The sequence below is a fragment of the Notolabrus celidotus genome, chromosome 15 (genome assembly GCF_009762535.1).
Source record: "Notolabrus celidotus isolate fNotCel1 chromosome 15, fNotCel1.pri, whole genome shotgun sequence".
NCBI lineage: Eukaryota > Metazoa > Chordata > Actinopteri > Labriformes > Labridae > Notolabrus > Notolabrus celidotus.
Genome location: NC_048286.1, coordinates 19,192,854 through 19,218,625, shown reverse-complemented (window position 1 = coordinate 19,218,625; position 25,772 = coordinate 19,192,854). Strand labels below are relative to the sequence as shown.

The following is a 25,772-nucleotide window of genomic DNA, read 5'->3' as shown; positions in this document are numbered from 1 at the left end:
AACGTTTTTCATAACTAAACAAAACGATTAGCAACATCACAGTGTGGCTTAACATAACTTAAAATAAAACTCACTGGGCTACAGAACCCGTACCTGCATTTATTAAAACCTAAAATCAATTTATGGCTCACAACATTTTTTTAGGAAAAGCCAAACACATCGAAGAGAAATGCACTGTTCAACAGCTTTTCTTAATTTACAGTATATTTGCCTAATTTTTAAAACTCAACATTCTTAATTGTTGTCTATTATGTTTAAAAATAGGCATTATTTTTGTCTTTACACTAAGAGAAAATACATCTGCAGAGGCTGAACAGTTGTACAGCATTATTGCATTGGTCACACATGTTGTGGAATTATCTTCTCCCTCTCTTTAACCTCATTTCTATTGCCAGAAGTCCAATGTTGCTCGTTGTCATCTCATCCTAATAGGATTTAATGCAAAGACTGCTGTTAAACCTAAAGCCAAATGCATTGGGAGTGTGGCTGCAGACCCAGTGGAGGCGCATTTATTTGTAAATAGTATGCTGGCAATGGTCAGGTAAAAAAAAAACCTTCAAATGATCTGCTGCTCAATTTATAAAATTTGACTATAACTTTTGACACTGTTGCTTGAGGCAGTGACACACACGGACCCACACAGAACAAATACTACATAGACCAATTGTGAATAAAGCAACAATAGCACATCTCTGTACATAGAGGACAGACGTCAGAAGGAATCACAGTTTTGCTGGAATATACAGAGTACAGACTTTGATTCAGATACTGGGGATGTTGTTCAATCCTTTATTCTTCCATAGCTGCCTTGCCGCTATGAAGTTCTAAAGCTCCATAAAAGATGCACCTCAGAGGAGCACCCTGTATCCTTTGGCTTAACCTTTCTTTTCCTCATTCTTTCCAGCCTCAAACAGGGTGGTTCAAATAGACAGACGGCACCTGTCAGCTGTCAGAAGCTAAAAGAGACTCGATAAGTAATAGCAGTATTGGCACTATAACTTAACACCTCTATAACAGGAGTAAGATTTAGTATTGGGTTATGTGAGGTCCTCTAGTGTTACCGCACATGACTGCAAACACATATACACGCACAGACTCCAATGATGTATAGTTATTCTTTATATAGAAAATAGAGGCACAACTGTTCTTTCTTCACACAGCACAGGCTGTACACAGTATTTGTTAAAACCCATATACATTTTGCAGCTGCAGCTACTCTACTCTAGATGCCCCGTGCTGCTTGTTGTCATCCTGTACTCATGAGACGTAATGCAGAAGCTGGAGATTAATCTGAAACCAACTGCATTAGCAGTAGACGCAGATTAGTGTGAGCTCAACCTGATTTTCCTCAGCTGGCAATGAGAACTTAAAACTTATTTTTCTTACCACACCTGCATTATTATTTCTTATTTACGTTTTGAGGAACAGTTCTTGGAAGTTGAGTCACCCTTTCTCTTTCTGAGTTTTGAAAGTTGATTAGCCTAGCATTGAATTAATGCTGAAAATGGAGGGAAAAAGTTCCTACTGTCTGTAAGTAACAATATCAACCAACTAAAGCTCTGCCATGAGCTTGCTATGTTGCATTTGTGTGATGTTTACAACAACGTGTGAAATTGAAACACTGCATCATACTTCAGAAACATCAACTCCTCAATTTTGAAAATTTTAAAACGTTTTAAGTTTGCCTGCTCAATCTTTTAAAATCTTACATGGACTTGCTCCACCGCCTCTCGGTGAATATATTAAACTTAAATCTAGTGACAGAACCGCAACCAGAGCCTGAACTAAAGGAGAATGTGTGATACAATTTAAGTGTACTACATTTAGTCAATCTGTGCTGTCTGTTAAGGGAGGGGAGATCTGCAACAAAATACTGGTTGCAATAAGGGAATGCCCCACTTACCCCATATTCACAACCAATCTTAAACAATGGCTCAAGACACAGCAGGTATGTACTCACTAATTTGTATCCATTGCTGTCTCTCTTTCACTTTGTGTGTGTGTGTGTGTGTGTGTGTGTGTGTGTGTGTGCGCGCGCGCGCGCGTGTGTGTGCATGTGTGTGCGTGCGTGTGCGTGCGTGTGTGTGTTATTTTACAGGTTTTATGTATGCATTTGAACTTGTGTGATATTCTGTTGGTCCATGTTTAGTTGGTCCAACTCCGGACATATTGCTTGATTATGCTGAACGCCACTTTAATGCGTTTACTTGCACTTATGTGTAACTTATATGTGCTTTTGTGATGTGTTGTTGTTTTCTTTGTCATGCTATCATGATGTAATGTTTCCATGAATTCTGTTTTGACCTGCCGGGGACTACGGATGAAAATTAGCCTTGTGGTTAACTCTGGCATTTTACATTGATGCAGCGCTGAAATGTTCATTAATATGCACTGTCCCTTTAAATAAATAAATAAATAAATAAATAAATGAATGGGTTTTTATTGACACTAGCCGAGTTGAAAGTTATATTTAGCTCCCTAGCCCCTGAAAATGTTTTTTAGCTAGCTAGTTTGCTAGTTAGCAAGTTGTTACTGCATCTTTACAGCATTTATGATGAACCCTTTTTGTTTAAGACATATGAAATCAACTTAAAGTAAGACCCAAACATTAAACCCTTCCTTAAAAAAAACGGTTATGAAGTTGAGATGACAAAATCACAACTAACACATGCTATAGCAGCCAGTTCTTCTTCCTACAGTGCAATTTCCTTTTTTTTCCCTACCTGAACTGAAAAAAGGAACAAGTAGAAATCAATGCTTTGCCCGGGGCACCAATGCAGGGCTGAGACTATCCAATATTGAGGTTTAAAACTAATTACTCTAAGTTGAAGGATGGTTTGCTCTCAATTATTACTTTCCTGCTGCTCAATGCACTGTGGCTAAATCCTTGAAAAAATCACTGCAAAGATAATTAGCTAAGTCTCACAGAGTTTGTATTATCAGCTGTGCTGAAGTATATCTGCTTGGCGAGATTGTTCCGTCAAAATTATCTTGTCTTCAGAGGCAAGCCACTTCCAGCAAACACATACTGCACACTGTACACATGCACAGACAAAGATAAGGACAGCACAAGTACACATCCACAGGCACAGGAGATTTACTAAATGAATCAGTCCTATCAAGATGAATGAGTGTTTACCCTCATGGTGTGCACTGGAAATGTGTGATAATTGAGCAATTTGTTTGCTGAAACGGATGCTAGAATTGATTAATTATTAACAGAGAAAATATTAGCATTATGTTAACAACTTTGTGTTGTCTCTGATGACTCTCCAAGCGTATGAAACATGCATGAGAATGGGCTGAAATGCTGGGACCAAATTGCTGTCACCCTTATGCTTCGCTCTTTTGCTGGCACCACATCCTCTCGCAATACACACACACACACGCACACACGCACGCACGCATGCACGCACACACACACACACACACACACACACACACACACACACACACACACACACACACACACACACACACACACACACACACACACACGCACACAGTTGAGTTTGCTCTTGGATGCTTATGAAATCATTAGACATTTGCCTCTGATGCTAATTGAATGTACTCACCGAGACCCAGACAGGAGACACGCAACCCAGATTTCCCCAGGTTCCTGCAAGAGAAAAAAAACAACAAAGAATGATTTAAAAAACTCTGTTTTTGAGGCTTAAGATGTCATCACTCAAATGTGATTTTAATCATTATGCTCATGTATTCTCCTCTGGGTTTACAATGATTTTTTTGGCTTAACAAAATGTAGAGGCTAAAATCCATATTATTTTTTTGTCATAAGTCAATAGACTGAAATGAAATAGCACACAGCAATTTTGATATTGCAGAGCTCACAATATTGTCAAAGAGAAGAATCAATTGTGAGTGTTGTAGCATGGTTATTAATAACAATGCCTGCTGGCTTCTTGTCGATAACAAGAAGAGAATCACTGAGTATGAGGGTCACCTTTAACTCATCTTCAATCCTAAATCAAAATCAAGAGATTACATGGGAGAGGACAGTTCATCTAATCCAGGAACAAAGGTTTAAAGCTTCCTGGAAGGAAATTAAAACCCTGATATTTTTCTTCTCAAAACCAAATAAATCAAATTGCTGTTATACTGAGGCAGCTAGAAGGCATGTGCTTTCATTTTGACGTGTTGACCCTCGTATCCCCTAGGAAAGGGGTCAGCAACCTGCAGATCTGGAGCCGCATGCTTTGGAAAATAAATGATGAGTAATCAATTTAAGTGTAGTCTGTTTTTGTTCGTAAGATTTAATTGCAATTCTAAACTTGAAGATTATTGTGAACTTGTAACATTAAAATAAAAAACTGCTTTATTTGTTTAATTTTTTGTCGCTCAAAATATGCATCTTCGAAATTCCCGCTGGCGGGTCTCACACATCGGCACTTATACTTTGCAAATATGTATTCTATATTGTTCAGTGAAATAGTGCGCTTTTAAAAAATAAAAAATTCAATTAAGGTCTTTTATACAGTCTATGATTTAGGTCAACACTCTGCTACACTCTCTGGTACACGAAGGATGACGGTACACAGTAATTTTGTTTTGCAGATGGATAATTTAAGTTTGACTTTTTATGACATAAGCCTTCCCAGTTTGTTTTTTTTCCCCCCAGAGGTTAAAATGTTCAAAATGTTTTCTTTGCATACAGAAATAAAACTTAATTGTCCCTGTAGCACTTCATTGATTTCATAAGCAACACACTATACATTTTTATACATGGCATAAAGGTAGAAAAACAATATATGCACTGTTATCTTCTATTTAGATGTCAAAAAGGTTTTGCCGCTCCCGGTGTTTTCTTTATTGTGGAAACAGGGTCCAAATGGCTCTGAGTGTTAAAGGTTGCCGACCCCTGATCTAGGAGGAAGGAAATTAACACAATGATGCATGCAACACTGTTTGCTCTACCTATGAGGTAATATCATATTAGGATAGATAGCTCCTCCTCACACATACACTCTCTAATGCATCCCTACCTATATTAAACGAGCAACAGTGCACCACCTCTCTTTTCCATAATAGTTAATTTATATCCAGCTGATCCGCTCTGTAATACAGCACTTTCAACTCTCATTACAACCACAGAAGATAAACTAAGACATCAAAGTTCTAGCCACCCTCGACTCTTAGCCCTCCACTTAACATTTTACAATCTGCGGCATGAGATCCTAACAGAGAGGGGGGAACTCATGTTGTGCAAGCGTTTAATGACTTAACAATGGGGAGAACACCAGGGGCAGATTGGTGTCTCTTCACTGTGGGTGAAAGACAATTGAGTCAAGGGGATCTAAAGACATCAAGTAGAGAAAAATACTTCAAGCACACCCTGTGAAATGGAGACATATTCCTGTGACAGAAGCAACACAAGGCCACATGCAAGCACAAGGCCAGAATCACAAGCACTTAATCTTTTAGAGGAGAATATGTCCAAATAGTTATTTCCCCACATGGAAACAACCCTCCAATTATCCATCTGGGGGATTTTCCTCCTGCTTGGTTTTGCAAGCATTCACTCATTACAACAAATGAGGCTGTAAAAAGTGCCAGCAGTCAGTTTCTCGTGTCGGACGACTAATGGCCTGTGCCCGTCAAGATGAATGCCGACTAATCTGAGCCTGTGCTATCTAACTGTGCCCTCAGCCAATTCAATTAGGTGTTTGACATGGGGAATCATCAGTCACTGAGTCAGAAGCCGCCATGATAAAGGAGGGAAACACATAAGGAAAGTGTTAGCATATTAACACTTTGGGTGACTTGATAAATTGAAGGACTCTTTGATATATGATGTAATTAAGGCGCTGATGATACCATGACAGGGGGAATTTAGGAGACATGTCTCTCTGCAGTCGCAAATCGTGGGATGTCTTCTTGTCTGTGACATGGTGGAGGAGTCTGGATACTGTATCCTCCGTCTCTCTGATGTATTACAGAGTGGGAGCTCTGATCCATGAAAGTGTGGGGGAAGGGCTGATCATGTAGGTTCTAGAAGTGTGTTACTGACTGAATCTGTGTGTGTGGTGGTCAGAGGAGGTTACAGAGGACAAACCTCGTGTATGATCAATGTTCACAGCTGAGTTTAATGCGAGTCATCCTGGGTAAATCAGCTGCTTTCATGCCTGGAACAGATCAGAATTGGATGTACATTTCCCTTGAGCTGGCACTGGCACTGTGTTCATGTTTTACAGTGGCTCATTCATGCACAACATCTCAACAAAAACTAAGCTTGCAGGCACGTTCTATTTCCAATTAAAGCGAGCTGTTGAGAAAATGTTGCTAGCTTTGTGTTTGGAGATCCTCCATGAGCTAAATTTGCAGTTTGGTACTTTAAATGAATACATGCTGTCACAATAACAGGAGGAAAACTATAGATTTTCAAGAAATGTTCTCATCTCCAGGGATTTCCGAGGAGTCAGGAAGCAGCATTATCGGCCATACCTGATAATTAACCACACAGCCTGCTGTAGCGCCTTTATAGATCCGTCCAGGGCTGGGTAACGAGTGCCAGCAGAGGCATAGTTTAGGAAGCTAATGATTCAGGAAATTACTGCATGTCATTTGCAACAAAAGCGAGAAAATGAACAACTTTATGGTTAAGAGAAAATTGGTCCTAGTGGGCGAACGAGGGGGTAAAAAAATGGGCTGCTAGGATGCAAAATCCAAGTTTTTCTGTGTTGAAGAGACTTGTTGATAAAATAAAAACACAAAGTCAAGGACAGCGTGTCCATTCAAATTCCAACATAATCAACTTTGTAAATCAGAGAGTGTTTCTCAGCCCCTCATGCTTGGATGGTGCCCAAAAGAAGCCTGGAAGTAAAATGACAAATGAGTCATTTGAAGACGCCCCCTCACACAAACCTGTCACCACATATGAACATGCTGCAAGATGCTACTTCATGCAGCCACTGTTATTCTTAGCGGATCCCCAGCTGAGATAAAATGAACATCTGGTGGGTTTTTTGTGCTGAAATCTTAGCAGGAATGACCTCCTATTGTGGGAGGATTCTTCTTTTTCCTGGAAAGCGCTTCTTGTGTTCTCAAGTCACACCAGGGGCATTCCTTGAGATTTATTTCCTGATATTGGATTGTTGGAATCAATATTTGTCAGCTAACACTTTCCTCAAGGTTGTGAGTAAACAGATAAAACTCCTCACTCGCTGGGGGATTAATGTAGACTGAGAAAGCCCACACAAACCAACCTTGATGGGCGGAGGGATTAGACAACACCCACCTCCTGTTTTCCCACCGCTCTCCTGATGACAGCCATGATGTTGTTATCAAAATAATTCAGAGCAGGGGAGAAAAGACGGGTCATATTCTGAATAGAGACACGGCCTGTGTGGGTGGAAAGAAAGTAGGGGAGTTTGAGGGAGAAAATAAATAGATTTAGTGTGAAAGAAAAGCTACAGCACAGTTTCTAGGGGGAATGAATAAATCACTGATGAAGCCTACAGGTCTTTTGGCTGAACCGGAAGAAGGAAGGAAGGAAGGAAGGAAGGAAGAGAAAGAGTGCCATAAAGATGGAAAGAGAGGGAGAAACTAGCGGAAGATAGAGGCTTCCAGAGTTGCCAGTGCAAGCCCCAAGTCTAAGCAGATCAAACACCCTCTACAGATAAAGAATTCTATATGACACAGAATGGGAAATAGGAAATGACAGCTCCCTACAGGGCTCTGCACAATGTGCATGTTTGGACGGTGGGAGTGAGTGTGCATAAAACAGAGCCTGGGCCCCGCTCTTTCCTTTATTTTCCACAGGGCCAGAGTCCACATTGTTTCAACTCATCTCATTTTTATGCAACATTCCCAGATATGCAAGAACACACTCTGTTTTTTGTGAACATCTTTTTGTAAAAATTTTAAGTCCAAATCATGTCAGTAAATAGGTGAAAAAAAGAGAAAATCTCAGAACAGTATTTTCGGCAGGTACGCATGACTGAAGCTGGAGGCCTGTGGGTTGATACTGTATTGAAAAACGTGTGGGCTGATTTTAAGTGGTTGATTCAGAATGATTTTGGAGAGAGCCTGCCAATGTGGGGCGGAAAAAAATCATAATATGATAACTGAAAGCCTTTCTGCTGTCCTGACAGAAAGTATGTCAAGGCATTTTTATAGGTTTAGTTTCTGTTCAGCAGTGCATATCAAAACAAAGAAGTCAAAGCATGCATTGTAAATTGATTTTAATATTCTCAACCAAATGGTTGATCTTTAGTCTTCCTTTAACAGAGTAAAACAGTATTTAAAATCATAGTCATTGATAGAAAGTAATGACTATCAGAACACTATCATTCCCAGCCCTAATATCTGATGCAAACAGTCTTTTTTTTTCAAACTCAGACTAGTACAGTAAGGTTATTTTCTGTTTCCAGTGCCATTTAAAGCTAGGGTTGGTAGTCACTGAAAACTAGCATGAATTTGAATGTAGCATTTCCTCAGGATTCCGTCTAACCCCTCCCCCCCTTCCCTCGGAGCTCCTCCAAAACGACGCCCCCGCTCACATGCATGAGTGCAGCTGATTCACGACCATATGATTGTGACTGATTCAAAACCGGTCCTCGTGAAAGTGAAAAACACAAACAAAGAGAAAGGCAGGAGAAGTTTTTCATTCATTCAAACATTGATTGTTGCTTTGTTGGTTGGTGTTGTCACGGCCGACAGTGACCGGTTATTAAAACTCAATGTGTTCACGAATCGTCTCGTCATTCCTACAGCGTCCGGACGGAAGCTATAATACATATACATTTTCTGTAGGACTTACTAGATGCCATTAATTCTTTTGCTTGTCAGAGCCCCCGTGGTGAGAGCTTTTTAGACTCTGATCCAGACTACAGTCCTGAGCAAAGCACCTCATCGGGTCAGAGGGGACAGGCCCGAGGTCGAGCGAGAGGGGCAGTAAATAGAGTCAGGGGAAGCAGAGGCAGGGGACGGGGAGTGCACGCCAGGGAAATGTACGCGCAAGAGGCGGGCAGAACGGCAGGACGGGATTTGATTGGTTCAATAATTTGGACCCTAATGACGGTGATTGGTTGGTGTTTTCCCAGGTTTACTCCGGCTGTAGATAGCAGCTTTTTTCCCGCTCTTTTTTAAGAGTGGGAAAACATTGTACACATTATGTATTGATTGCCATCGGGACATAAAGATTATTTTAACCAGTATAACAAAAAGTGTATCTAAATCTGACTACCAACCCCAGCTTTAACACATTGACAGTGATAATGGAGAAAGGTGAGGATTGAGGTAGATTTCTTTGTATGAAAGGTTATCCTTTCATTTATTTTTTTCACCTTGCTCAGCCCAACAAACAACCATGTTTTCTTTTTCAATTTCAAGTCATACAGCGGCACTACACACAGCAGTGTTTGTTTTAAAAATGATGACTTCCTATTATCTGTAAGATTACCTTTGTACTGTTTACAAAGGTCCCTCCAGGAAAATTGCCTTTGCAAGGCAGCGCTGTTATAAAACCATTAGCTGTACAGAAAACCGTTTAAGTTGTGACCTTTAATTAAAATGCAAAGGCCATGCAAACACCCTGGCTCTTAAACTGAGAGATTGGGGGCTGTGATCCTTTGGGGGCTTGTTTGGTCTTTAGGAATAGAGGAGCTCAATGCTGCAGGGCTGTTGCTGCTGTTTTGCAACAACCCAGCTCATATTATTAGAAACTACACATCACAGCAGAACAGCCGACACAGGAGGTGAGGTAAATGATGCGTAGTGTGTAAAATACATTTATGTCAGACTTTTGACGTATGCTGAAAATTAAAAATAGAGTTGGATACATATTGCAAAACTGTGGCTTCAAGCACAAGCAGCAATTATGGGACTGATATAAAGGAAAACCGGGGGACATGCAAACACATATGCCTGTATGCCCGCACACAGTTGCACCTGCACATGCACGCACACATATTTACCAGAAAACATGAACACACAGAGAGCAGCCAGAAGAAAAGTATGATTAATGGTGCCTCCTGACAGGTGCAACAGCAGCAAAAAAAAATCTCATTTTTTTGTGGACATCCAGGCAGATTGCCTGAGTCCCCACTGAAGCTGTGGGAACTTTAGTCTTCATTTACTTTGCCTGAACCCACTGAACCCCCTCATTTGTGTTGCAAAAAGTAATGCAGATTTTTTTGATGACTTGATGTTAAACCTTTTAAAAATGCAGTGTATCCAAGTTTGCTGAATGAAAGGACTGAATGTTTTAGATGACAACTAATTATTTCACAATTTATACTAAATTCAGTTATCTCCAGCTATTTTAAAACTTCAAACTCCTCTGAGGAGAGCAGAAGAATTCAATCTCTGACTATCAAGTATTTGGGTGACTCAGGAGAAATGATATTAGTGAGAGAATCTCACTCACACCAGTATTTTTGCTGATAGCCTGTTAATTTTTTGAATATACAGGCTCAGAAGTGAAAAAAGATTTAATTAAAGACTCATGCTGCAGGCACAGCGGAGTCATCCATGAAAGTAAGAATGACATTTGCTATGAGGCTGCTTCACACAAACAAATGGGCCGAAAACTTCCATCCAGCTCAACTGTGTGTAAACGTGGAGCACCTTGAAATGAGCCACATTTTCCTGCCACTCTGTGTGCACAGAAAAACACTTGATACAACTGCTTTCTGTGGAGCACTGGTCACACTGTTGACATACGCATGTCAACACAGCAGAGTGGCTCTCTCTCTGCTGGCCACTGATAAGCCAGAAGAAAGAAACCAACAGATGGGATTTCTGCACACCAATCTGCATTAAAGCTCTGAATCAACCAAGCACAATCTGCCCCAAACCTCCTGGACTGTCAAAAGGCCTCCTGCTGCCTAATGACCGTTCTCCGCTTCAACAAGGCGCTCCTACCAGGAAGCAGAAATAATCTGTGAAGCTAACAACAAGAACAGCATGCTTGGTTAAATCACTTATTTTATGTCCTGTTTGTTGGTTTGTATTATTTAAGAGTTGGCAAAGGTCAAACAGCCTTGGAGGTTTGCAACACGGGGACACCACAAATGAGAACCACGCTATATTTGGATCACCATGACAACAAAAATGCTGCGGAAGATGGTATTATTAGTGCCTTCTCGCTCGCTCGCTCACTCCGCACAGCACATCTTTTGCCTCAACTTGCTACGCCTTCAGATGATCGCAGTGAGTAGCACCAGCGCCACACATGCACATACATGCACTCATGTATGTAATGCAATGTGCCAACATACACTTAACGCCCACGAACACATACAAGAGGAAAACAGCTTTCTTTTGTTTGTGCAGAGGAAACTTCAGAGGTTTTTTTTTAGCTTTAAGCTTAGGAGATTCCCAGCCAGATGAAATCTGAAGCAGTTCTTTAATCAAACAGCTCTGAGTCAGAGGTTTGAAAATAAAGAGAGGTACTGTAGCATTTAACAAACATAGAGCAAAGAGGGGATTCCACAGAGGAGATTTAACATCCAATATTTGCTCGTCTGTGGTGAAAATATGGGGATTTGCTGACGGCTTGGAAGAAGCTTTGCTGCTAATATCCTCCACCTGTTTTTGAAGGAACTACAAGGATGAGCAAATCTTCATTCTAAAACCAAAACAAACAAAGCATATACAGTTAAGAAACCATGCAATGCGCAACAGTGCTGCAATTTTTCTGTGTCAGTTAAGAGAAACAGAAGCAACAGTAAAACAAGCAGGGATTGTAGCTGTGAAAAACAAATGATGGAGCAGAATAAAAGACAATAGCGTGTTCAAAATTAATCATATCTGGTAATGGAAAAAGTCTTTTTTTGCAAAAAGCTGAAACAGTTTGCACAATAGAGTCATCAGGCCTGTTGGTGCTGGGAACAGATTGAAGTTGGCCATTTCAATGTTGTTATGGAAACGAGATGAGATTGTGTGACAAGCAGACACTTATCACATCTAGCTGCCTCGCATACAATCTGCACAGATTCTGCTAATTGCCTCTTTTTTCTGCGAGCTGACCCGGGTGCCCTAAATTTCCTCTCTCCTTCAATCACTAATTCTATCTTTTTGTTCTCTTTCATTTCCTCCTTCTTACTCCATCCTTTCCATCATCCCCTCTCTCTCTCTCTCTCTCTCTCTCTCTCTCTCTCTCTCTCTCTCTCTCTCTCTCTCTTATTTGTCTCTCCATCCTGACACTGAACGGTGATGTCACCCTCTACACTAAACCAACAGTGTGAGGTGGAAGCTACTATTTTGCTCCTGCGGTCTAGGTTGAGAGCCCACTCACTGAGATAAGAGTGCATTGTTTACTCGGCCCAGCCTAGTTAAGACTCCCACACGGGCACACACAGAGCTGGAGTGCACCGCTCTGCTCGACTTCGCTGTCACACTTCCCAGAATGTTCTTTACGGTCTCAGCCAGTTATTGAAAAACTGCATGATGCTCAATCAGTCAGTCAGTCTCAAACTGATGCTGGTGGAATTGAATAAGAACATGAGAGAAGATAAAGAAATAGTATATTAATGATAATGTTAATTCTATTTCTCATTCAGTGAGTCAACCCAAGGACTCCAACCAATAAAAGTCATTTTGCTCTTAATAAACCTTTCTCTTCCAGATAATCTCAGAGGATTACATTATAAACCAGATACCAGGAGTCCAAAAAAAGCTGATTTGTTTATTCTGTCCATACTTTATCTTTATCGGATTGCAGCATCACTTGTGCTCCTTCATCCTTGTTGAACAAACAGCTGGCATAGATGTGTTTTTGCTCAGATTCATAATCAGATTCTCAAATTAAGTTACCTGGCTACATCAAACTGTGTGATATATAAATAACTTCATGTTCGGTTTAGGCCCACTGCCCAGCTAAAAAAGAGGCTAGAAACCGTAGTGCTCTATTTCATTCTAGTCTCTCCTTCAATACTCAGGTGTTGCTGCTGCTCGCTGCTGCATGGATTTTAACTCGCTCTAGGAGAAGTGAGCACACAACTCCTACTCTTTCCAATCCTGTTTGAGATCCTGTGGCAGGAACTTTCTTATCGTCTCTGAATCTCAGCTGGTGACTAATGGTGATTGAGCCTTCGCTGTTCGGGCCACTAAACTCTGGCATTCCCTGCCAGGGGATTTCAGATTAGTCAAGTCTGTGTCTTCTTTTTAAGTCATCACTGAGCACTGTCTTTTATTGTAGGGCATTCTGTTATCTTGTATGCTGTTTTTATTTATATATTTGAATTTGATAGCAGTTGTTTTGACTTCCTAATAAAACTATTCTTTTTCTGCATTTTTTATTCCTCGCATTTTAATTTTTGCTTACATGACACCTTGTAACTTTAGTTATAAATAAAGTTATTATTATTATTCTGATTACTATTAGGTCTGTCAGTGTTAACCTGTTAATTGGGATGCAACAAAGCGGCAACCCTCCGGCTCAAACTATGAAGCCCATGCGGAAGTGTTACAAACTGCAATTTATCGAGAATCCACTTGAGGCTGGCTGCAGAAACACCGGAAACCACATACACACCAATTCAAAAAAGACGATCTTTGCAGCATTAATAAACATGTTTACAGCCTGGTTCAAAAAACGGCTTGGCTCTACGTAGCTAATCTCTCTATCGGCACGCACTGTACGGGGGTGAATCTTTTTCTAACACGTTGGTTCAGAAGATATTAAGATTACGAGTTTTTGCCCAAATAAGGACATGACTGACTTTACTCCAGGACGGGAACACATAGCTGTTGGCTAGGAGGCTCAAACTCCGCCTCTTTATGTCACACCCTGCCTGGTTGAGTTCTGCATTTCCAATATGGATGCCGGCGTTGATTGGCTTCAAAACAGCGCTCAGGAACAGATGGGTGACGTCACGGATACTACGTCCATTATTTATACAGTCTATGAATGCAACTATGGTCTGAATTAAACTTTTTTTTTCCAGTGCTATTTTTTTCCCTATTGGCACACCGTAGTTAAGCATCTTCTTGTTTTGGAAATACATCCCAACGGTATATGTTGCTATGTTGCTCATCTGACTTAAGATATCATCTAAGTACTTAAAGTTCAAGCGACCTGAGCGAGCTAAGCATGCAGGTGCAGCTAATCAGACAACATCACAAAAGCTGTAATACAGGTGTTAATCTCTTCATAGCCTTAATCACTAATATATCCTTTATATGGTAATTGTAGCTTAGACAACCCTGTTTTGCCAAAGGTTGTTTGGTGGAGTCTAAATCTCTGTATTTGTCTGTCACTTTTATTACAATCATGATTACTTTCATATAATAATGGTATCTATCTCCACTGGATAAACAAAACGCTTGTAAAACTGATATACAAGAAGATAGGGGATCGGAATGAGGCCCATCTAAATGTGCTAAAGCAGACATCAATCCATCCACCATCTATAACGCTTTTTCCATCCCTGGTTGTTGGGGGGACTGGAGCCTATCCTCGCTGTCATTGGACGGAGGTAGGGTACACCCAGGACAGATTGCCAGCCTATCACAGGGTCAACATGTAGAGAAACAAAAGTCCCGCACACTCATACCTGCAGGCAATTTAGAGTGACCAATTAAACTAACAAGCATGTCTTTAGACCGTGGGAGGACGCTGGAGTACCCGGAGAGAACCCACACATGCTCGGGGAAAACATGCAAACTACACATGGAAAAGCATCCTCCACGCTGGGGTATCGCTGTGAGGCAACAGCGCAAACCACTGCACCACCCTGCCTCCATAAGCAGATAACTTAAACAAAATGAATTCAGTATAAATGGGTAAAGATAACTTACATAACTCCTTTCAAACTTCACTCAAACTAAATGTTTGGGTGAAAAAATGACTCTTCATCACTGTCAGGAAATGTGCAGACTCTACATTTCCGCAAGGATGCTATTGAATGTTAGTCAGAGGTTGTTTAACACCTCAATCCCTTTAAATGTCAAACTGTGTACTTGAATAAATTCAGAAGACTTTGTACAAACAAAGAAACAGATGAAACTTTTCAACTTTTGACTTCTGGAAGCCAGGAGAGCTACTGCAATGTGTTGGAAGAGTATGGATGCTTTATGACTGAGGATGTAGATAAATGAACTTTTGGACTGTATTTGTCTGAAATGACTTTGTTCAGCTTTGGGAGCCATGAGAGTAGGCTTCAACTAAAATGAGCCTGTCAAAATGTAGAGGTATTATTCCTCTACTTAGTGAAAATCTGAAATCTGTGTAAGCTGAGGCAGAGTGTGTGTCTTTATCTTGTTAAGACTATTGAACAGTTTTGAGTGACTCTTTGATGTGATGTTATAAAAAGGAAGTGGCAGTAAACATACTGATGAAAGAATGTATGCCCAGTGTAATAACTACATTCATGAAGATGCTGAGTTTAAACCAGCCATAGATTCAGACTAATACACACAACCCCAAACTCTAGAACCTCATTTTAGTAGATTCATCCATTTTTCCCAAACGTCTTGTCATTCTGTGTATCAAACTGGCACCTTTAAGCACTTAAATTGATATGTTGATATGGAGAGGTCTAAGCGCTCCCAATAAACTGTCCCACACTTGTGTTAACTGCAGTCATTGTTAATTGTGAAAAATTGTATCAAGCTGCCAATAAATCTGCATCTTGTCTGTATCCGGACACAAACACACAGACACACTCACACACCAACCCACGCATCACCTGTCGCTGCTCTTATATCTTCATTATCTCCATCAAGGCCTTTTGAAATGAGCTCATTAAAGGAATCCTGTTTTTTTTCAGTGTTATCTTGTGTTATCATTCTTACATTTCTCCATTCCCTGCCTCTCTTATTCATACAAACTCGACCCAGTTTAACACAACTCCTTCCCACCCGTCCTCACAGTCTCCACCCTCAGTCTACGTACCGGTACTTCATCCCTGTGAGCTTGGCTGTGGACTCCTTGAGGTTGTGGTGGTAGCGGTGAGTGAAGGAGCCAAGGCTGCGAGCGATCAGGGCTACAGTGCGGAAGCGGGCCCGGGCCTGGCTGGCTGTGTTGGGGCTGGTGGCGTTCTGCTTGCTGTGCTCGCCGTTACGTGGGGCTTTCAGCCCGTGGTCCGTGCATGCAAAGGACACCTGCATGGCTGTTTGAGGGGCCACAAGAGCTTCTCTGAGATATGCAAGGCTTTATCCGTGTCCCCTAAACAACATAAATGTCCTCTTCTTTTCTGTGTGAGGGCCTTTTAGTCCTTGTTGCTCTTAAGTGAAATTAAAAGTTAGTGGTCCAGGACAGATCTTCTTCAATTTCATATGGATATCACAGACAGGACTGAGGGTAGAAAGAAATTGTTCAGTCTCTTTCGGTGGATGAATCTCAAGCTGTTGTTTTGTTAAGATCAAATGTAGTAGTCCTGTTCAGTGTGTGAGGAGTTGAGAAGAGGATCCTGTGCCTGTCTGACTCCACCTGGAAATATGAGAAAGGATGGACATGAAGGGACAAGGATGAAGGAGAGGAGGCATTGAATGAGTTGCAGCAAGAGTCGCCCATTTGAGAAGAGCACTTGAGAGCATGTGCGCTTACAAAGGGTTAGAGGGTTGAGGGCTTAAGGATCCAGAAGAACCAGAGAAATTCTGACATAAGAAAAAGCTGGCAAGCCTCTCCGTATTTTCTTTCTCTGAGCTGTCTTTTGAAGGCTGCTGTCTTCTCCACACATCTATAAGCTGCTTTAAAGTAAAGAATGAAAATAAATAAACCCTACTTTGTGCCATCCTCCTGTCTCATTTTTCTCTCTCGGTCTCGTGCTTTATCGTCCTCAACTCACCTTGCATATGGCATTTAGAACTTTTCCATTTCCACCTCAAATTTGGCGTCTTTCTTATTCCTAATTCTTCTAATTCTGTCTACAAACTCCAACTCTTATTCTTCTTGTAATATGCTTCTCTTTAGGATGTCTAAGAAATTTTATTAGGCAGCCAAGAGTTGTCTGCGTCTGGGAGTCTTTCTGACCCATCCAACCAAGACTGAACCTTTTAGTCAAACACGTGAAGAGAGGAGTAGCAATGCACTGGCACGCTGTGCTTTACACCTGATCACTGACACACTCTGACTTCTTTCACACATGTTATAAATAAGGTCATGGAAAAACAGACGCTCACATTCAAAAATCTGATCTTTTCCTCTTCCACTTACAGCACCAACACATAGATATTTACTGATGCAAGTGTTCTTACACACAAGTGAGTTGTCAGAGGCAAGGACGAGATCCTTGACAGTTGTGTCCCCTCCTGACACTTCAAGAGGACTCAAGAGGTGTCACACAGCAAGCAGAAGTCCTGCAAAGATCTGCATCCCCAACAGGAGAAGCATCAGCGTTTTCCAGCAGCTATCCTCACACCGGGCACACAGCCTTATCCCTTCTACCAAGTCCTCGATCAAGTCCTTTACGGTCCCCGGCTTTGCAGCAAGAATGCTCTGTGGGATAGAAAAACCCTGGAATGGTAACAGACAAGCGGCAAGGAGAAGGAGGAGAGAGGAGGATGCATGGTACCTCACTTCAGGGAGGAAGAGGTCGGATGCAGTGAGGAGGCAAAGAAGCAGCGCGTGTAGTGAGAGTGAGAGAGAGAGAGAGAGAGAGAGAGAGAGGGGGGTAGAGGTAGAGGTACAGAGAGAGAGTGAGTCAGGGGCTGAATGAGAGAGAGAGAGAGAGATGGTGTGTGTACAGGCTACTGGCTCTGACTGACAGACTGAAAGAGCTGCAGTCGTTTTTTGCGCTGGGGCGCAACACACTCAGAGAGAGAGAGAGAAGAGAGAGAGAGAGAGAGAGAGAGAGAGAGAGAGAGAGAGAGAGAGAGAGTAGTGTATTCTGAATGCTAGTCAAGTGTGTGTGTGTGTGTGTGTGTGTGTGTGTGTGTGTGTGTGTGTGTGTGTGTGTGTGTGTGTGTGTGTGTTCATTTACTTGAGGAAATTTCCCCCAGGCAGGATGATAAAGATGGCATATGGTGGCTGCTAACATTAACCTACATATTAAAGTAACAGGCACACTTCACATCACTGGTGGCAAATATTTCCTCTGCTATTATCATAGACTAAGCACTATTTTCCCATCATTTACCCCTTTATAATTGACTAAATAGCAATTCATGCTTTCTCACGTGAGAATAAAAAAAGGATAAGTTCATTGTAGTCCCAGAAGCGCAGAGGAGACCTACACTGATGCTAAAATCTTGGAGCAGATGTTTCTGTAAATGGCACAGTAAGATAACATATAAACCAGCATTCAGGCAGTGCAACATCTTATTCTCCTCCCCCACTGAGCTGTAATGTGACAATGTGGGATTTCATGGTTCATTGAAAAATCAAGACCCTCCGGGCCAAACAAGTTTTATTTATACCCTCTTGAATTGTATTTGAAAACAGAATACGCTGGTGAAAATCAGTTAGACGGGGTCATTCATCTTCAATGCCAGGGTTGGCTTCTGGGTCAATATGACCGATACTGGACTGATTTTTTTTTTATGTTAAGAAACTATAATCTGTGTGATCACATGTACTGTGTTTCAGATTGAAAACACTTTATATTTAATTATAGGGTTAATGTGACCATAAATATAAACAGAAATTATACATGGACAGCACACCTCCATCTCCTTCTATTGTGAGAAGTGAAGCCAAAATACAACCTTGATGTGCGCTGACATATGCGTGGTCTGAAGCAATCTCACTGTTGGAAGCACGGGACTTAAGTCACACCCTTTCTGCTGACCAAAACTAACATTTATATTAACTTTCTGATACATTAAAGATCCCTCAGGTTGGTACAGTCCACAGCAGAACAGGTTCTTTAGTAGATCCGAAGCAGACACTCGTAATGATGAAGAGTTCAATGACTTGTGTGTAAAGAACACTTCAGGAGCCTCCCATTAGAGCTGTCAGCTATAGAAAACTTCAGTGAAAATAACACCTACACATTAAATGCCCAAGATCAGAACTAATTGCTATGACAGAAAACCTGTTTAAGAAAAGATTGACATATATTTCAATTTTCTAGTTTGCCCATGTTTTATTGGTTGTAATCATAGACTGTATAAAATATGGACGTAGTATCCGTGACGTCACCCATCGGTTTCTGAAGCGCTGTTTTGAGGCCAATCGTCAGCGGCAGCCATATTGCTGCTGTCAAGCGATTGTGACGTAAAGAGGCGGGCTTTGAGCCTCCTAGCCAACAGCTATGTGTTCCCGTCCGGGAGTCAAGTCAGTCATGTCCAACCGTCGCGTTAGAAAAAAATTCACCCCCCATACAATGTTTGCAGATAGAGAAATTAGCTACATAGAGCCAAGCCGTTTTATGAACCAGGCTGTAAACATGTTTATTAATGCTGCAAAGATTGTCTTTTTTGAATTGGTGTCTATGTGGTTTCCGGTGTTTCTGCAGTTTTTAGCACTTCCGCATTGGACTCATGTTTTTAGACTGGAGGTTGCCGCTTTGTTGTAATTGGGGAGGTGGGCTTGAAGACCTATACAGCAGCGAGTCATCAGGGGTAGCTTTAAAAGCTTTGACTCTCTCTGGACAGCAGTTGTTTTATCAAAGGTTTTATACAGTCTATGAGTGCTCCAAAATGCTTTTTGCCACATGACCTTGACAGATAAAACAAGAGGACAGACTATGTATCACTGGCGTTAAGTGTAAGAGACATTAGATGGTAAATCACAGCTTGTATCTTCTCATTCATTTTATAATAAGTACTGGGAAAATACATATACACCTTAAAGCCATGTTATGGTAAAAGTTGAAGAAACAGAGACTGAAGTATCAAGTTTCTTGTACTTGTCAAGAGCAGAGACTGCAGTCAAAAGGGGACAAAGCCAACACAAATTTGCCCATTGGTTCATTGGCTACAGTTCAGAAATGTTATTTTTGGCATTTTGACTTTCGTCATCTCTGTTTTTGGAACCAGATGTGACAATATTTGGACCATCAGGGCAGATATGTATTGCTACGCAGCTGTCCTGAACAACTTCTTGTTAGAGGGCTGCTTGTCAATCACAAGGAAGCAACACCCCAAAATGAACATCAGGGTTTATCAAACAAGACTTGAAGCTGACAATTGAGACCAGAAACATATAGGGAAAATGTTTGGATATGACATTTTTAAAGGGTATTACATGTTTTTAGAACCAGTATAGTCGGCCTTTGCTGGCTACAAGAAAGGATGCATGCTCAAGACACTTCATTAATCACTTTTCAGACTTGGCCAGTACAATCACTTCTTTATGCAGTCAAGAGTCAAAAAGCTGAGTTACCCAAAGGCATTGCCTCTGCTAACTAAACGTAGCCCGGTGGTAAATCAGCAGAGAGCACCTTTAAATAATACCAAGTTCAAGAAACACTAGACCATCTCTATTCTGCTGCAATTTCTACATCTTGTATATCTGCTCTGCCTGCAGGCAAACCCTGTTTTGGCTTGATCATTTTGTTCTGTGACACCCTGGAGAGGTAACTGTGCAGTTGGGCAAAGTTTCAAGCATCTTTTGAATGTCACATGCACCTCCGAGCTGACAATGCCTGCCCGTCTATCCCATTTAAAAGTATGTCAGTCAAAAGCGACAACTAGATCTCTCTCTCACAGTCTCGGCTGGAATCCCCAACGGGTTACATCGCTGTTACCTTGAGGCAAACCTTTCTGCTTTAATTGCTTCAGTAAGAACATTTAATAGAGTTCTATAACTTTGTAAGTGAAAAAAACCCTCCACAAAGCGAGTACCCACTTGTTTAAGTACATGAGCGATCATGACGCAGCACTCTGGAAACAGCAGACTGATTAATAGTAGTATCCTCCGTTTCCCACAGTGTGCAACATCTGTTTGCATAGCTTGACAGCATTGCATATCCCCCTCTTAATACTGCATGTATTTAACCAGAGATATACAGTCTTTCATTTATAACACAGGAGTGTATATCACATAATTACAGATGTTTTAAACAGCTGGGTTTTGTCTTGTACGGTTGACTCAAATGTTCATACAGATATTCAATGTCAGATAGCTTTCATATCAGCTGTAACCTCTGGTTGAGAAAATGAAAGGAATATGGGGGAAAACCTCTCCAAGCTGTCAGTGACGTCACTGCTGCAGCAGTCCCTCAATCTCTTTTCTGTCTCTATGTTTCCCTCTGCATTCTCCTTTACGGTCTAATCTTCTCTCCGTCTTTTATCTCTTTCCTCTCATCCCCCTCTCCCATCTGTTTCCCCTAAACCGCCATTTAACACAGCACTCTCTCCCTCTTACTCTATTTCTATAGTCTTTCTCCTATGCTGCAGATTAGACCCGACAACACTAGTCATTGTGATGTACTGCACGTACAACACCACAGAGGAGGAATTGGTTGTTTAATCTGCCTTAATAGGGTGATACCGACACTGTGTAGACAAAATGGTCACGCTTATGAGGCGCTACAAATCTAACTCTGGGCCAGCAAACATGCATTAAATACTGACGAAGGAGCTTGACTTCGAATCTGACAGGAAAGGACAGTATGAGAAAGATTGGTTGGAAACTGCAAGATCATCATCATTTCCATAACAATCTTTCATCAACAGCAACAAAACCATCAATTTGCAGCCACTTATAGTTTCACATCCCCCTCATCATCACCTCATAAATACTGCTCACATAATTATCTTCATTTCCACCATTACAACATCAACTAGTGTGACCACCAGCATCATTATCAGTCAAGTTTTGTTCACGACCTCATCATGGGCTGAAACCACTGTATATAGTGACACTGATGAATGCGGACATCTTCATTGTGACAGCCAACAAATGCCTAGTGACCTTATGTGTCTACCCAGAAGGCATTTGGCCATACACTGGGGATATTGAAAGATAGGGGGAAGTGGATGCAGAGCTATTTATTTCTGATGGTGAATCACTCTTAATGGATTTTCTATTGATAAAATGTATGTATGCCTTGTATAAGATTTCATTTGATAGCAATAAAGAATATGTTGGCCAGCCTTAATGTAGCCTGAGCAATTGTGTGCTTCTTTGGCGCTTCTGGATATATGTTTTAAACAACCTTAAAACTTGAACAAAAGTTCCATATTCTAATTTCTTGACTTGGTGAAATCATGTCACATTATATATCTTAGAAGAAATGTTTTCTGGTTTTCCCTTGGATGTCCTTCCGCTGCTCTACTAAAAAACAGTTCCACTTCCAGTTCAGGGAAGTCCTAGCGTCAGGTAGTGTTCATTTTTTCACCAATAGCCAATGAGCTCCAAACTGCTCTAAACTAAGTTCTCAGTCCCAAGACAGGAGGCCATAAGGATCTGATGGTGTTAGATAGACCCCAAATGGAAAGGGCACCTGAACACAACAGCAGGCAACAGAACTGGACCTGAACTGGCAATCTCACAGTAAACATAGCCATGTCAGTTCAGAAAAGAGGATCAAAGAATGGCAGAGGCCAGTTTGACAGACAATCTGAGAAAAGACAGGTACAAGAACATTTGGAAAATGTTCACATCTTTCTACAGAAACAACTGTTGTAGTTTTTGCCACGCTGAGTCTCATAGTGGGGCCAAATATTTTACTCTTGAAGCCCTGAAACCTGCTGCGGACACACCAAACACACAGGTTAGCCATTCAACTGACACACAGTGTGTAATGTTTACTGCAAAAGAACAGAGAGACTATAATAATGAACAAGATAAAGTTGACTATTTTGGACCCCTCAGCACAAACATGAACAGTCTGCTTGCTGGACAGTGTTGTATGAAGGGATAGTGCTAGTGTTAGTAGTGACTGAGTGCACCTGTAAGGCATGCTCATGTATGGTAAGCACGCGTATAATTTGTGGTTCCTTTTGAAGATTGTGGATCCACCGTTCCTGCTGTAATAAGTTTAGATATAAAGTTTACATATATGTAAACTTTAGTGCTAATTGGATCATCTTATAGTGCTTTGAGAAAAAAAGTCCCGGAGGGCTGTTCAGGTGCGCTCCATCAGCACTATGATTTTATGCGACCCCCAGCAAACAAATCTGAAATAGTAGTTACTTTTATTGAAAAAATGCAGTTAATGTCTTCTCTGTAGTTTTTTCACTTTGCAAAGTTGTTCCGCGGGCCGGATTGGAACTTCTGGCGGGCCGGTTTTGGCCCGCATGTTTGACACCCCTGTTTTAGAACAAATTAGAGATAAAATATACATTAGTGATAAAATTCAGAAATCTTTAAAAAGCTTTGGCTAGAACCAGGCTAGCAATTTCTTCCTGCTAATTAAGGATATGCACATTTAGTTTAATTAGTGAAAAATGTAATGTTGTCCCTTGCTAGTCTGTATAGAGTTACTTACTTATGAATTATTAATACTTATATTAGTGTAGGCACGAAATACCTATCATATAGCTTATGTAGCTTTTAGTCATTTAAAACGTATGGTGCTATTTGTACTTTTCTTTTCTTTTTTTCTTTTTCTTTTTCTTTTTCGTTTTGTGTTTTGGTTTCTCCTCTCCCTTCTTATTTTGATTTTACTTGATTTTATTTTTTGTTTTTGTTTAATCTTGTTCTTTTTAGGGAGCCTTTTTAACATCTGGCAAGGGACTACAGATGTAAACTAGCCTTTTGGCTAATTCTGGCATATTTACAGAAGTTTTAATTAATATGCATGGTCCTTTTAAATAAAAAATAAAATAAAAAATATGTTGTGTCTAAGTTTCAGTGCAGCCACCCGCCACAAGCTAGGGCTAAAGCTCTGGTCGTAGTGCTGGCTAACTGCTCTACATACTTCCTGGATGTAAACAAGCAGAGATGACAGATGGCTTCTTGTAGCGCAGCACAATTTGGCAATATTTCGCTCCAAAAAATGGAAATAAAGTTGTCGGTAGGTTATGTGTGGTTAAACTGGCACATAACCACTTGTCCAGAGAAATGTACAAACAGCATGTGGACGTTAGCTCCCAAGGAGTACCAAAGACTGGTGGCACTAGCTTTGCGAACTTTAGCCACACTCAGCAAACCAATTTGACCTTGTGTACCCACAGAGTCTGTGTGTTATGCCGTGTTAATGACATTGTGATCAATTTTGACTGTTTCCTGAGTGCTTCTTTAACTAGAGTTTAAATTTCCATTTAAATGATTAAGAAATTAACCACTTCAGAACATCCATAGTGCTAAGTAAGCTTCAGTCTCCTGGTCATTGCTTCCCAATTACAACAGACAGGAAACTGGTGGCTACTGTTTCTCATCTAGCTCTTGGCAGGAAATCTTTTTATTTTATTAGTGAGTGTGTGTGTGAGACAGTGATCGTTATAACACATAACAGCTACTGAAAGAAAAATTGGCACTTTTTTAGAAACAGCAGTCCCGGTAAATTTGCTCCATTAAATGACATATCTGATCATTACTGCTGACAGCTCATACTCTTCCTGCTTTGCCATGACAATCAAATATTAGCCTCCTGTTTCATTACTTATTCAAATCCTCAGTCTTCTCACAGTCAAAGAAGACATAGCAGTATGTGTGACAGTGGCCTCACATGCCTTTAACATCAATTCTTATCACAGAGGGGAATTCGTGGTGGGTCTTGCTGTGCTAAGAAGAACTGTTTCTTATCAGGAGTTGATGAGCATTAGGTATTTAACAGAACAGCGACCCTGCTGAGGAGAGTGAAACTATAATCCTTAGTTTCAGTGATTTAAAAATTAGAAAAATTAAGATGCGTTGACACACACAGGCTTCGTTCTCATCAGATTTAGACTAAGCTCCACGAGCTGATGAAGGAAATATGCAGCAGAATCACTCAAACAAGCCAACATAATACAAAATTCAGATAAAGATAAAGCTTTTGTGCTGTAATTCTGTCTACATGCATTTACTCCTCTTCAGAGCTCAGTACCCTACCTGTAGACCATGTTGACACTAGGTTGGGTAGATACATGGATAAAATTGTTGCGCACATGAAGACGCTCCTCCAAACTCTGCTGCTCCAGAGGTCTGCAGGCTTCGAAGCTCCCTGGAAAGAAACTGGTGGGGCTTGAGGGGTGTCCCCTGGTTCCTGCCCCCTGCCTCTGCTGGATGGAACTGGGGCAGCGATCCAGCCTTGGCCCCCCTCTCTGCCTGGGCATGGAGATCTCGCTGCAGGCTGCCTTGAGGTACATGTTTTGGACCAAACTTGTGTCCCACAGACTGACGGGTCACTTTATTTTGTTGGCAGATCCTTTTCAGTATATTTAGTCATCCTGTGGAGAGAATCTGGCTTTCAAAATAACTCCATATAAGTACAATGCAACTCTTGTCATGCAGGACCACAGAGGATGTCCGTATTCGTTTGCTGAACAGTTCTTGCCATGACTCGAGCCAGCCAAGAGATCTACATTAATACCCTGACAATTTTTAAGAGATATATAAAGTTCACATGTGTATAGACAAAGGTAAGACAGCCGGACAAACACAGCCACAAATAAAATTAACAGTTCACTGAGAGGGGGGGCAGAGGTATCTCTGTGGGCCATACCTGTGATGTCAACTTTATTCTTAGAAGAGTGACAAATTAAAAGACAAAGGCAGCTTTGTAGGAGCTCATGGTGGCTCCAGTGAGCGAAGCCTGCTTGTCTCTGATGCAAGTTGAACAAAGCCAGAGGGATATTTCTGTCTAGTTGTCAGGAGATATCTTCCTAATACATCTGTTGTATGTATGTACGGCCAATTCAAGTTGTAGCTGAAAACTAATTCTGATCCTCTTAGTCTGCTATGGTTTAATGGCCTTACAGAAAATGACTGAATGATGACCGACACAGTAATGCAGAGAAAAGTATGTAAACGTTTGTCTGTGTATTGTGAA

At 41.0% G+C, this 25,772-nt stretch overlaps 1 protein-coding gene across 1 annotated transcript in view; it reads right to left on the bottom strand.

Annotated features, from left to right (window-relative positions):
- The window catches only part of kcnab1b (potassium voltage-gated channel, shaker-related subfamily, beta member 1 b), a 49,707-nt gene extending 24,781 nt beyond the window's left edge, over window positions 1-24,926 (bottom strand). The window contains exons 1-4 of the mRNA XM_034703336.1: window positions 24,833-24,926; window positions 17,164-17,404; window positions 15,860-16,396; window positions 3,576-3,619 (exon numbers count right to left, since the gene is read on the bottom strand). Coding sequence (XP_034559227.1) covers window positions 3,576-3,619; window positions 15,860-16,074 — 259 coding nt within the window. The 5' untranslated portion in view covers window positions 16,075-16,396; window positions 17,164-17,404; window positions 24,833-24,926. The remainder of the gene's footprint in view (window positions 1-3,575; window positions 3,620-15,859; window positions 16,397-17,163; window positions 17,405-24,832) is intronic.
- Window positions 24,927-25,772: the final 846 nt, after the last annotated feature.